Source organism: Maylandia zebra, linkage group LG23 (genome assembly GCF_041146795.1).
Source record: "Maylandia zebra isolate NMK-2024a linkage group LG23, Mzebra_GT3a, whole genome shotgun sequence".
Lineage (NCBI taxonomy): Eukaryota > Metazoa > Chordata > Actinopteri > Cichliformes > Cichlidae > Maylandia > Maylandia zebra.
Genome location: NC_135188.1, coordinates 3,909,340 through 3,922,541, shown reverse-complemented (window position 1 = coordinate 3,922,541; position 13,202 = coordinate 3,909,340). Strand labels below are relative to the sequence as shown.

The following is a 13,202-nucleotide window of genomic DNA, read 5'->3' as shown; positions in this document are numbered from 1 at the left end:
CTGCTGCTTTGACCAATCAGGGGAGTGCGGGTAACCGTTGGGGTTTGAATCATCCCCAGAAAACAGCGGCAGATGACAGTAGTTCGTTGAGCTTGTAGATACTGCTAGCGAACATATTTGGTTCACATTATCCAGTATCAGCTCTTTGAAGCTCAGTTTTGTTGCTTTTGTCAACTGAAAATGTCGAAAAAACAGATTTTCTATTCTGACAAGTACACCGATGACGACTTCGAGTACAGGTATTGTGTTTTTAACGTTTTCAAGAGTCCGTTAATTTAGTTCGAGTAATTAGCTAAGGTCAAAGTAGCTTTTGAACGTGGTGGAGATAACTTATTGCCGCTGTAAATTGAGACGTCTTGTGTTAGCGTTAGCAGTTGATATTAAAATATATCAAAATAAACTGTCTGACCCCTAGTAGGCAATTAACAATATGTTTGTTATATTTCCATCCTCAGGCATGTTGTGCTTCCTAAGCAGCTGTCCAAACTGGTGCCCTCCTCCCACCTGATGACAGAAGAAGAGTGGAGAGGACTTGGAGTCCAACAGAGCCAGGGCTGGATTCACTACATGATCCATAAACCAGGTCAGTAATCACGGTGTGAAGGATAAGTTCACATTTTCCTCAGTCTTGTCTTGAAAATTAAGTCAGACGCCCATGTGTGCATCTAAAGAACTACAAATTGACGTCATCATTCTTTGAATCTAAGGTGGTGAAAATACCACGTTTCTGTGTATTTGTCAAACCTTTGGAAAACTATGAAGCACAGTAAAAGCAAATATGTGTTTTAGGGCTCTTTTCTTTTTTTGTTTTAAACCAGACATTTCACCATCTGTTTACTGTCACTTGAGTAGGAAAGCGTCTCCAGGGAATGATCAGGGTTGCTATTATAAAAAAAAAAGCTATAACAGCCTCCCCTCTGTCAGTGCGCCCCACGGCAGCTGTGGCTACATTGTAGCTTGCCATCACCAATGTGTGAATGACTGAATGTAGTGTAAAGCGCTATACAAATACAGGCCACTTACCATTTACAGGCCATAACATTGCTCACTCTACGCTGAAGCCTTTAGCTTTAGCTCAGCCTTTTTACATGGTGTGTATTCTATTGGCCATTATGAACAGATCTCTTCCTGGTATATGTATCAAAGAAGAGGGATGACTATATCAGGGTGATTTTCATGGTGACCCTATATCAGGGCCAAACTCATAAGAGCCTAGTTTGATCTTGTGTGGGTAAGAAGTAGTACATCCACAGGAGAGATGGTTGAGACCCTGAGAAACTGTAAGAAAAATAAGCACAATTTCAAGAAGGTGTTTTGTTTTGTTTGTTTGTTTTAAAAACAGCCAGTACCATTATGACACATCCTCCTGAGAACCAGCCTATTCATTTATGTCCTTTGTAATGGGCATTTGTTTTTGGTCTATATCTTTTGACTTATTTGAGCTATACTACTAAGTCCTGAGGGACTAAATGGAGGACATTCTGGGCTTTCCATTGATATCCCATGTGTTTGGGTGGCCTCTTTTAGCTCCAAAGAGGATGGTAATCACAAAAAAGTTCAATGGGAAGATTCTTTTTTTCCTTGGTTCCCAGGAAGATATATTAAAATGTGTAGATCACAGTGAATATACAAAATTAGAGAAGATTTAAATGTTAATTTTTTTGGAAAGAAGCAATATTGGGGTTTTTTTGTTTGGTTTTTTGTGTTTGTTTGTTTTTGTTTTTTATGATCCAAGCAATCTGAATTAAATGTCCATAAATTATCAGTCATGTGAAGAAACGCTGGTAACGGCAAGGTGTTTTACTGACTAAAAACATTTAATAATTACCCTATAGAACCTTGTTATTGTTGGTAAAAATAAACAAACATAAGAACGTTTTTTTGACATCCATACCATTTCAATTATTATATTTTATAATTGCCCTTGTATACAGACCCACAATGTTTCTGTTTCAATGTTTCTTACGCATACAGCATGTGTATATAGTTTCACTCGCATATATGTATACATATATTGCTTTTTATTTTATTTTCTTATTTATTTCCCCCCTTGTTGTATATTGTTTTCTCTTCTTATTTTTGCACCTTTGTGGTCCAGCTACCCAATTTCACTGTGCAAGAAACTGCACAATGACAATAAAAAGCTCTAAGTCTAAAATTTCAGGTTATTGTCTCAAGATTTTGACTTACTAACTCAAAATTCTTATTTTTTTCAATTTCAATAAGTTGATAACAAAATTTTGACTTGGCTCTGCATTTGCTGAGCTGCATTTGGCCCCCGTGTTTGAAACCCCTTCAATATACTTTCAACAGCATATGAGTATTATGCTAAAGTTGACATAAGAATTGAATCTGTCATTGTACAGCTTCTACACTGCATTATTTGGCCACGATCAAATTTGGGTGTAGACGACGTACAGCTGTAGGCTTGACTGTGTTTGATGACTTACTGATGATGCTGACAGATCCTTTCTTGCTTTACTCCCTAGAGCCACACATACTGCTTTTCAGAAGGCCTCTCCCAAAGGATTAAAGGGGAAGCTGTCTGTTAAAATACCTGCTATCTCCTCTGCTGATATGTATTGTCTTTCGATCCTATATCTGTCCTGCACATAAATCTATATGTGTTGTGATATATTGTGTAGATGCCCTGTAGTTTTGTGTGTATATATTTTTGTGTTTCTTCATTCAAATTTCCTCAGTTTTTAGAGGTTATGAGAGACAAAAATGTCTTGTTTTCACTGTGAATGATAACTTAAAACAATTTGAAGGTGGAAGTTTGCCTGTCAATTGTACAATTTACCAATTTTTTTTTTTATCTTTAGGTGTAATGTTGTCAAGACTGATCTATTTACTAAATGGCCATATGAGCATATGATTTTATTTTGCTCAAACCAATGACATCCCTAACATTTTTGTTAAAACATTTCTTGATAATTCCTTGAATGTATGTATTTTATGTGCATATGTTATTTCTTGATATACATTTGGCTCTCCGTTATGGTTGATTTGTCAAGTTCTTTGATACTGGACAAATAAAATATGCTAATTCCTTAATACTTGCTGCTTTTCTTTTTATTTAATTGAAGGATGATGTAATTTTCTCTCAGATGACTGTTTAGTCAGAAATATTGACAATAAGTGGAGTAACAAATTCTGAGTGTCTGATACCCAGGGAGTAGGCTGGTGCCCGGGCCTTGTGGACTGTAACTTTCTCTGGATTATATGTTCCTGGACCTGGTTTCTTGGTGCCATCTCTGGGTAAACTGTGACGTCCCGACATGGAAAACGCTGGCCGTCGGAGCAGATAAACATTTGGGTCTGTACTATTGTATCTGCAAGGCGCAGGAGTCTTGGCTAAATCCTCAGATGGTCCCCCTATGCTGAGACCACCTGATATTGTGTAGCTTGCACTGGATGCCTTGTTTGGGACTTGAGCGCCCATAAGTGGCGGTAGAGAGTACTTGTTGGGAGCTGGGACCGAGTCAACACTGCGGTAGTGTGTGCGAGAGCCCATGGTGTAGGATGGAGGTCTGCGCTGCAGGTTGCATGGTGGGGCTCTCTCAGGGCTGTATGCACCGGGTCCTGGTGTGTGGAAAAGCTCCTCTAGTGAGCAGAAGACAATCACATGGGGTTCTCCAGAAGGGTCAAAAGTACATGTTTTCTTCACTAATCTATTGATCTGACTGATATACAATATGTCACAATTAATTTTAAAATAAACTCCAATAATGAAGGAAAGCATACTTACTCTGGGCTTTGACTTTACCCAGCATTGAGTATGCAGGTGTGCCATCCTTTCCAAATCGAGTGATTCTTGCATCAATGTGATACCGAGGCCCTGGACTGGAGTCAACACTATATACTGTTAAAAATTAATTGGATAATTACAAATGTATATTTTTAAAGAGTAAACTTCTTTTCATTCTTTTTGCTTAGTTTGATTTGATTTGATCCTGAAAATCTGTAGATGCAGTTTTAAAAAAATAACAAAAAGTGAAGAAAAACGTCTTGTCTCCACCTAGTGGTTGAATTTGACATCACACCAAACGGAAATTTTTGTGAGATCATTTTTACAGGAGAGGAAATCATTGTGAAAACAAAGACATAAACGATATAAATTACTGTGAAATGTGTGTATTGGTGACTGTAATGCTTTCAGCTAATTTGTGTCCTAAATCAGCAGTTTGACGAAAAAAAGGCGTTATTTAGTTAGTCATAGAATAAATAAAAAGAAAAAAATCTGCAAAAAAAAAAAAGAAAAAGTAAAACTTTAGTTAGCTTTAAGTTAAACTTGAAAACTAGCCCTCAAAGTACCCACTTCTGATAAACCATAAAGCAAGAGCAGTGCTCACTATTATCAGTCATCCTTCCATGGAAAGTGTAGGCAGGGCTAGTTGACTTTGTGAAGTCATGGCCAATAAATCCAATAGTGGGAGGAAGCCCATAGCGACCAGGTCCAGGCCCTTGAAACAGCAGAAGATGTCACAAAGTTGCCATAACCTCAAAATACAAGTGTCTTAAATTACATCCAGTTTACAAAAATCATACATGTGGACAATTCTAAAGTGACAGTGGCTCCTTTGATTGTGAACGCAGCTTTATGTAAGGTTCTCTGCAAATAAGGTCTGTATAATTTTGCCTAAGATAACTAGACAATACAAATTAATATTCATGTGAATTTTAGAGATTAGCCTTCCAGTTTTCAGCCTTGAATGAAACACTATTATGCACACTATGTCAAACAGCTAACAAGGTGGGAGCATTTTTTTCACAGAGTGGAGCAAGTCCTGACAGGTCTGCCCACTGCAAAACGACCCACTCTGCTTAACTGCAGTATATTAAGCTACTGATATTTATTTGTAAATATTAATTTACATTTAAAAAAAGAACCATGATCATTATTCACGATGACTTACCTTTTTCTCGTCCAGCAATTACTGGGTATTTTTTCTCCATCTTACTCTTTGCAGAATTGATAGTTACTTCAGGAGTCCAGCAATGGTAGTGGTTCTATAGAAGTATCAGATTGCTCTGGGCATTATATGCTCGTAAAACCATTTAAAAATAAATAAATAAAAATAGCTGAACTGGGGTCTTTGCACAGGTAATGTCCCTTTTCAGCTAAAAGTGAGGCAGGCTTCAGGAAATTCAGTCATCAGATTCAGAGGCACAAGTGATTCCTTCATTCAGGCTGCTCTTGGTCTATTGTCTGTTTCTTTTTTGTTAGATATCTGTGCTTCCTCTTGATCCAGCATCACCAAAGCCCCAGGTGACTTTAGAAACCCAGAACCCTGCCTGATCTAGGATCAATCACCAATTTCCTCCAAAGCAATCAGGAAACCTGAGACCCATAATGCTTGTCAAAGTGTCAACAACAGAGGAGGATCTACCCTGGATAGGGTTTACTCTGTCTGCCCGTTTGCCCCTTTGTCCAAATGCTTCATCAGTGGATGCTTGGACAGGTCATTAGCCCTTCCTCCATGGGGGTAGGTGTATAGGTGCACTCAGCTGGCACTTAGAAACAATGTCATCACTCCGATTCACTCTCATGTAACGCTAGCTCGCTCCCCCCGCAAACCATGAAACCAAGATCCCCCTCTCCGTCCTTTCTCTTTTGACTCTTTCTGCTCATCACAGCGTGGAGACGCAATATCACTCTTCAGCCATGCGTACAGTTGCCACGGAGACTGCTGAGGGTAGCTTGCTGCAGCCTGGTCCCCTGCACCGCTGCCTCGTTGTCACAACAAGAACAAAGTTTTCCATTCAGAATGAGCAGCTACATCAGCTGTCACTGCTCAGAGTTTGATAACTTCAAATTTGGCCTCACGCTGCTGACGGTACCAGATCTCTATACAGTGCAGCCACATGGCTTTATATTATTTCTGTAAGTACGAACGCAGAGAGATTTCCTTTAAAATGAATGAACAAGCACAGCAACGCTTTGATGCAGAGTACACGCTATAAAACCCCAAACCAGAGTCAAATGTAGTGCAGCACACATGAACCTGTATTTTGGCATCTCCTGTTGAACTGATGGAATACACAGTGAATTAACAACCCCCTGATTTATCAACCTTAACCTCGAGCCAAGCACACTTTCCAGACACAGTTATGTGTTGATTTGATTCGGTTTAAAGGCCTGAGCTGCCAGTTTCCAGAGACAACTGTAACCGAGAGGGTCGACAAGTGACGTGCAGTAAGCAAACATTAAACTTTCACAGGCTTTAACTCTCTCCTGGGGGTGCCCTCCTTTGGCAACCTAAATAACACCAACACATTAAGGCTCAAACATGTGCAAGTATGCTGCTATCCTGTATATATCTTATTTACTATTGTTTGAATACTTGCGATTGTTTTATTGTACTTTTTATATTTTACATTTATATTTATTATTGAATCTTGCACCAAGGGAGTGGCACTCCAATTTTGCTGTACTCTGTACAATGACAATAAAGGCTATTCTATTCTATTCTATTCTATTCTATTCTATGCAGTTAGGTACAAATTCACACACACTAACATGCTTTCTGTCTCTAATGCAGCTACATACAAGGAATAAGAGAGTGAAAGCAGAAGGCCCTTTGAAACAGCTGAGTATAATACAGTTGACTGCTGACTTCACCGTCCATTTAAGGGAAATGGAGCAACACATCTCTCATAAAGAACTGCACTGCAGCTCTGCTAGTTGAAAAAAGAGACACGTACTGTGCTGCAGATGCAGATATCTCAGTGAGTCAGTTGGAGAAACACAGGTAGTGAAGTAACAAAACCAAAGGCCTAAACTGCATACAAATTTTATTCTCATTTGTTTTAAAAAATCACAATATTTGATATCGATCTGGGTTACATTTGATCAAATTTGGTACTTTTACAGAAATCAAAACTTCATTCTTTATTATTCTTTAATATTTTTAACTTGACTGCTTCAAAGATCAAAATTGAACAAAAAAACAAAATAGCTTATGAGCTGTACAATCAAATCTCAATGGTGAGAGGAGATGCTGGTATCTTGGCAGAATAGTTTCAGAAACACTACAGCTGGGTCGAACTGTAAAAGTCAGAGTCGGCCAGAGGCCTTTGTTGCATGCCAGTCCCCTTCTGCCTCCTTGTGTTTCTTGTCAATCTCTACTCTGCTGTCTAATAAGACAAAAATGCCCCCCAAAAATCTTTAAAATGAAAAACATTTCAGCTTATGTTTCCGTAAAGCATATGGTTAGCATATGTCTGTTTTCCAGCAGGATACCAGAAGAGGAATTTCATCAAACATTGCAATAACTGGGTTAAAGCTTGCTATGAAAGAAAAAGAAAAATGCCTTGGATAGTATAGCATACATCTTAAAAATCCACAAGGGGCAGGTAGATTGTACTGAGGGGGCGACTTAGAAAATAAAAATGATATGATCTCTATCTAAAAATAAATACCACAGATAGAAAATATAACAAAATACGTTGCATAACATCAGGTGTAATTACAAACATAAATACTTGATTATTTCTTCTAGTGATTATTAAGGCAGTACAGTGATTAACAAATATGATATTGTGCCTATTGATTACTAGGAGTCTAGAGGAGGAAAAATACAAGTCTGGAGGATACTAGCTTAATAAAAAACGTACACAGTCACATCCAAGCGCACACACAGGCTTATAAATGCATCCACTCTGACTCACACAAGGTCAAACACTCATTCTCCAGACCCCCCCATGTCATCCTTTCAGCAAGTCTCTCTTCTCTTTCCATTCACTAGCATATTCACAAATAATGTACAATTCGGAGGTGGGTATGGCTTCACTCTGGGAGTGTTTCTGTAGATGACAAGAAAACAGAACATATGTTCTTTAAAGGATCATCTTTAACTCTTTATCCCTTGAAAGCCTCCTAGGAGTAACTCTTGAAGCCTTTAAAACAAAGTGACTGGGTTTTTATCAAAAGTAAGTGAGGACAGTCTCTCCCTGTGCAGCTACCCTTGGAAAAACTGGAAAGCTAATGGTCATCAAACCACTTTATTGATATATACCGAGGTGTCATTTGGGAACAGGGGAGATTAAATGTCCTCTTTATAGGGGAAAGTCTTGCTGAAGTCTGTGGAGACATAATATTGGGAGATGTACAACTGCTTTTTTATTCCTTTAATATTATTACCAAAGATGAATATCCACAACAGACTCTTCCAGATACCTAGAAAACATCAGAGAGGTCTACTAATCCAAAGTCTGTTAAACAAATACATCAAAGATGTAGCTCATACCATCGCTCAGGGGTGTTTTTTGTGTCCAGTGTGGGTAGCTGGGAATCTACTGGCAGGAGCACGTTATGCTCCACACCCCTGCCGCCTTCAGGAAGATCAAAATGGTCCCCTCCCTCTGCATCAGCAAGGAAAGGATCAGAGTCTGGGTCGTATTCATAGGAGTAGTAGGACACCTCTGCCATAGAGCCCTGCTCCTCTTCGCCTGGAGAGAACAGGGTTAGTGAGAAACACAGAGACAAGGTAGGCGAGATAAAAATGAAAGTTCTGGCTGTCATGGATACTCTAAAAATCTGTCCTGATGTGAATATATATATAGTTGGTGTTGTACTACTACACTAAACTACAGGGGGTGGTAATGTGCCACGAAAAACATATCAATGTTTCAACACAGGGATGAGGAAGACTTTTAAGAAGTAAATAGTGATGTAAACTGTGAGAAAGAAAAATGTTTTTAGACCTGCAGGATGCAGATCGTAATCCTGGCTAGCAACACTAAATCTAAACCTAACCCTGCTGGCTTGCGAGACAGCTCCACAGGACACCTCTAATATACTGCACATCTGGACCTCTTGAGGAGCAATACCACATCACACACAGCAGGGGTCGCACCTTGCTTAAAATGTTGTCTCCTCGTATAAGCGTGCTAGGCTTGAATCGGTCTTTTCAAGGTATAGCTTTATGAAAGTTCGCTTTATTCTGAGTAGCCTGCAATCAGAGTTTCCTTCTTTGAGGCCTGCAGCACATATGGTGAGAGTTAAACAAATTTAAGACAAATATGATGTGGGAATTTTGTAAAGTCTGTAACCAAAAAGAAATGTATGTGTGATGACCAAAAATCAGCTGAAGGAATGCCTGTATAGGTATTCTACTGTATGTTGTCCTCTGGCAGAAGGTCACCGACATGACAAGTCTGCACAAGGAAGCTAATTCCAGAGCTCCAGCGTCCTCCGCTGTTACACTGGAAACTGTCAGGTTCATGGCAAGACTCACATTCACCCATTACACTCTCGGTGCACTTATCTGGCATGTAGTGAACATTCTAATGGTTTACAATGACAGTGTTTTTACAGTACTTATTCAATCTAATCACCCCAGGGTTATCTTATTCTAGATGAGTGTGCACGTGTGTCTCTGTGTGTGGGCAAATATCTGCCTGTATGGACATGCAGGAAGTGTATGCGTTATGTGTGCACGTATAGATATGTGTGTGTGTTTGTGTAAGTGCGAAACAACATTCCAGTGGTGAGTGTGAAGCATTGGCTTTTGTACTAAGGAGACCTTTGAGTGAGAGAAGCTTAGTGAACTGCAGCTACCGAGGGTAGCGGGCTCAGCAACAAGTCAGTGCAGGCTGTGCCACACGGGGTGCGCGCACACGCACGCACACACACACACACACACGCACCTGTAGGCAACTCAGACTTTCATGCAGGCCGAGTTTAAAATCATGTACATATAACAGCATGCGGTGTGCGCACACAGTATGCAAGTACACGCTCCTGCAGCTTGTGAATGACTGTTTTTTTTTTATGCTTGCACTGCCAAATGTAACACAGCTACATCCTCCTTGCACGCACAGCCAAACATCCTATCAGGAATTTTCTGGCTGCCTCCCTGAAAATGGCAGCTGATCTAAGCTCATGACAGAGCAACAATCAAGCCGGCTGTTTGAAAACGATCCACCTATTTATCACACAGACTGTAAAAACATGACGTGGTGGCAGGGGAATGTGCTGCCGTACGCCCCACCTGCATATCTACTTTCCTATACTCTCCCACTGACCCTGTTCCTTTTCTCTTTTCTGATCCCATCTCCTGGTCGTCCCCTTCACTCTTTTTTCTCCTTTTTAGCTTTACTGCCCTTACACACTGTCTCAACCTTTTCATCCTGGTCTTAAATCCTTTCTTCTTCCCTGCCCTTGCAAACTCCAATGTGCCACAAACACGGGGTTGCTCACTGCCCACTGCATTTACATTTAGTTAACATAGAAATAGAGTTTCACCTATAATGGCAGCAAAAGTGGATTAGTCAGTAGATTTGCTTTCGGCTCTTTAAAACATGTAAATAATGAAGGAAAACAAGAAAAAAAAAGCAAAGCTTTGTCTCTAAGACAAACTACGAGTTTGAGAAAAAATGCATAGAAAGTGCAGAGAGGAGATGAAAGAATGCAAAGCTGTGTAAGTGGGGAAAAGGTGTGATATGGGAGGCTACCTGTGTGTACAGGCACTGAGGGTTGCTCAGTTTCCTGACTCACTATTGGTTGCCTGTCCTCCGTGGTCTTCACTGGAAGTATAAACAGACACATGTTAGATTATTCACATTTATGTGGCTGCCACAGCACCTAAAAAACAAGTAATGAATTCAACAGAGTTTCATTGTTGCATAATCTAAATACTGGCCAGAAGCATTATCCACCCCACTGAGCAACACTTCTTGGCAAGACAATGATGCACACTCAGTCTGAACAGAGGCTCGCACTAAATTCTATCTATCCAAAAATAGCAGGGGCCAAAGCATGGCCAGGAGGCCATGTGTGGAAGCAAATCATATCTTTTTCCTTTTCAAAACTGGGAAACGGTGGCATGAATCTCCCTCGCACAACTGTACACAAACAAACAAGGTCAGAGGGCCCTAAACAAAAAAATACAATCCTTTTGATAATCTCTAGCATGAACGACTTGGCACAAACTGAGGTCTTTTCCCACCACAGTTTTGTCTATGCCTTTTCCCAATCTGCTCCACAACATGAAGGCTCCTTTGTTGTTGGGCTGTGCGTCGGAAAGGAATGTGACAAGGATTTCAAAGGCTGGACAAAAGCACTCTGTCATTTGGAGGGAGCCCTGTAATACAGCAGCGAGTGAGAGAGGATGGTGGGGGTGGGGGGTTGGGGTGCGATGGGTAGTTCCCCCCCCCCCCCCCCCCCCCCCCAAAAAAAAAAAACCCAAACTCATTCAGTAATCAGCTCAACACCTGAACAGCTGTTTCCCAAACTCAGATCACTGCATACACAGAGGCATGTGTACATGAACAGACGCAAATAAAAATAAAGGAAAAAATGAGGATTACACATTCATATGAGCCCATTAACCTACAATGAGAGTTGGGAAAAACACATACAGTTAAGGAAAAATACACTGGGGCACGCTGTTAATGCCCGAGAGCCACAGACCACTAACTGTATAGAGAAATGAAATGACACATGCTTTATATTAACTGAAATTTGTCTATTTCTGTGACATTTCTCTTCCAGAACAGAGAGAAATGTGGACATGTACACAATAATTTAACAGTAGTTTTGGATCATTCATTCAGCCATCCTTTGTGATGCGAGTCAGGTATAAATCTGGTCTGTGACATTTTCTGTTGATACTGAACTTGGCAGAGGATGTTTTCACAACTTTTTAACATGTGGACTTGCAAAAACTTGAAATACATTTTTGATGAACAGACATGACGGATCTATTCTTACCACTGCCTAAACTGTGATTGCTCAAATGTTTGTTCAGCCATTGGGTGGAAACAAATGTCAACAGGAACCAGACCTATTTTAATCACTACAAATCCAGGATTTGGGAGAGTCTTTGGTCTGCAGCTTGGCTATGGTATTGTGCAAACATCACTATTAGAGGCATTTAAAAAAAAAAAAAAAAAAAAAAACTAAGGTTAAACAAAGAGGTCCAGAATCTGTGAACAGATGAGATGATGCGTGATGACAGAGCTCTTACCGTCTGGACACTGGGACAACGGAACCTGCTTGATTCTTGTGCCATTTCTGCAGGCAAAGACCTCCATCTGACACTGGTTCTGGTAGAGCTGCCCATCTGACCCACAAACAGGATCCCCATCGTAACCGCAATCCCTGTAGCACGTGCAGCGCTCAAACCGCTCCTCCTCCAGACAGCCAAACACATTGTTGCACTGGTTCGCCTGCACAAAACCTGCAGAAACAGAATTTTTCATTAGATTCATGAAAGTGAGGCCTTTCCACACTTTTAGGAGCGCTGCACATGTTTCTCACCTATCCACTGATTGGTTGAACTTTCCACCTCATTGCACGTAGGTCCATCACACAGCTCCCGTGCAAGTGGACTGCTCTCACTAACATTGTAGAACCGGGTAGCCTCGAAAGCTGCACGACAAGCACAGACCCACACGAGCATGTTCACACATCCACACACATGAAACAATGAAGCTCACCATTAGTAGGTCATAAAAAAAATTGTTTAACTCCTTAAAGAGGTGCACTTAAGCTCTTAATGCCCAGAGTTTTTAAGACTTCTTCATCATCAGTGTGATTTTCTCCCCTATTAAAAAAGTCGTAATATATCAGACAATATATTTAAGCAATAAACTGCAAAAACAAAATGCAGAATGTAGCAAATATGATACATGCATATTAATATGTATTTATTTATTGTCAAAAGGTTCAATAAACACTCCAGTTTCAAATAATATGAATTTTATGGCAATTATTTCACAGTTCAGGCTATAAAGGGTTAAAATATTCATCAGAGGCACACCTGGTTCGTAGTAGTCATAGATCTTGACCGGAACAGGCGCCGTCTTGCCCACAATGTACTCCCTGACAGCTTGGAAGGCCACGCACGTCATACACTGGCTAGGAATCTACAAAAGGTCGAAACAGAGAAAGACTTATGAAAGCACCCTAGCCCACATACACATGAATACAGACACAAACATGGGTATTATTAAACCTGCTTAAAAAAACCAAATAAATAAATCAGAGGTTCTTTTTATCTTGTGTTTACAGTGATGCAACAGGTGTGCAAAATCAGACGCAGCAATCAAGAATTTTGATTGCACTCACCTCATCAAAGTAGAACAACACTTTTCTCCCATTCAGCTCATATCTCTTCAGACCGACTCTCTTGTCCATAAGCAGCTGTTGACCAGCACAGTACATAAAGAAATCAAGCTTCATACGCAAATAT

General features: G+C 40.2%; 3 protein-coding genes across 3 annotated transcripts in view; 1 reads left to right on the top strand and 2 right to left on the bottom strand.

Moving 5' to 3' along the window:
* Window positions 1–20: 20 nt before the first annotated feature.
* cks2 (CDC28 protein kinase regulatory subunit 2) lies at window positions 21–3,057 on the top strand. The gene is made up of 3 exons (XM_004554995.5): window positions 21–239; window positions 456–583; window positions 2,490–3,057. Exons 1-3 carry the CDS (start codon window positions 181–183, stop codon window positions 2,531–2,533), a joined length of 231 nt encoding a protein of 76 aa, XP_004555052.1. The 5' UTR covers window positions 21–180; the 3' UTR covers window positions 2,534–3,057.
* Window positions 3,058–3,113: 56 nt separating this feature from the next.
* Window positions 3,114–5,465, bottom strand: cimap1d (CIMAP1 family member D). Its single transcript, XM_004554994.5, has 4 exons — window positions 4,920–5,465; window positions 4,356–4,466; window positions 3,752–3,865; window positions 3,114–3,606 (listed from the first exon to the last, which is right to left on the bottom strand). Exons 1-4 carry the CDS (start codon window positions 4,957–4,959, stop codon window positions 3,119–3,121), a joined length of 753 nt encoding a protein of 250 aa, XP_004555051.1. The 5' UTR covers window positions 4,960–5,465; the 3' UTR covers window positions 3,114–3,118.
* Window positions 5,466–6,781: 1,316 nt separating this feature from the next.
* Window positions 6,782–13,202, bottom strand: part of cpamd8 (C3 and PZP like alpha-2-macroglobulin domain containing 8) — a 45,005-nt gene continuing 38,584 nt past the window's right edge. The window contains exons 38-44 of the mRNA XM_004555006.5: window positions 13,079–13,153; window positions 12,771–12,876; window positions 12,269–12,379; window positions 11,976–12,188; window positions 10,462–10,533; window positions 8,253–8,454; window positions 6,782–7,809 (exon numbers count right to left, since the gene is read on the bottom strand). Coding sequence (XP_004555063.3) covers window position 7,809; window positions 8,253–8,454; window positions 10,462–10,533; window positions 11,976–12,188; window positions 12,269–12,379; window positions 12,771–12,876; window positions 13,079–13,153 — 780 coding nt within the window. The 3' untranslated portion in view covers window positions 6,782–7,808. The remainder of the gene's footprint in view (window positions 7,810–8,252; window positions 8,455–10,461; window positions 10,534–11,975; window positions 12,189–12,268; window positions 12,380–12,770; window positions 12,877–13,078; window positions 13,154–13,202) is intronic.

Excerpts from the sequence above, each read along its gene's own strand:
- cimap1d (XM_004554994.5), bottom strand. The coding sequence starts at position 4,959 with ATGGAGAAAAAATACCCAGTAATTGCTGGACGAGAAAAAG. Across the intron at positions 4,467-4,919 it reads AATTGCTGGACGAGAAAAAG|GGCCTGGACCTGGTCGCTAT; the intron begins GTAAGTCATCGT and ends TGCTGTTTCAAG. Across the intron at positions 3,866-4,355 it reads TGGAAGGATGACTGATAATA|TATATAGTGTTGACTCCAGT; the intron begins GTGAGCACTGCT and ends AATTTTTAACAG.
- cks2 (XM_004554995.5), top strand. The coding sequence starts at position 181 with ATGTCGAAAAAACAGATTTTCTATTCTGACAAGTACACCGATGACGAC. Across the intron at positions 240-455 it reads GATGACGACTTCGAGTACAG|GCATGTTGTGCTTCCTAAGC; the intron begins GTATTGTGTTTT and ends TTCCATCCTCAG. Across the intron at positions 584-2,489 it reads CTACATGATCCATAAACCAG|AGCCACACATACTGCTTTTC; the intron begins GTCAGTAATCAC and ends TTTACTCCCTAG.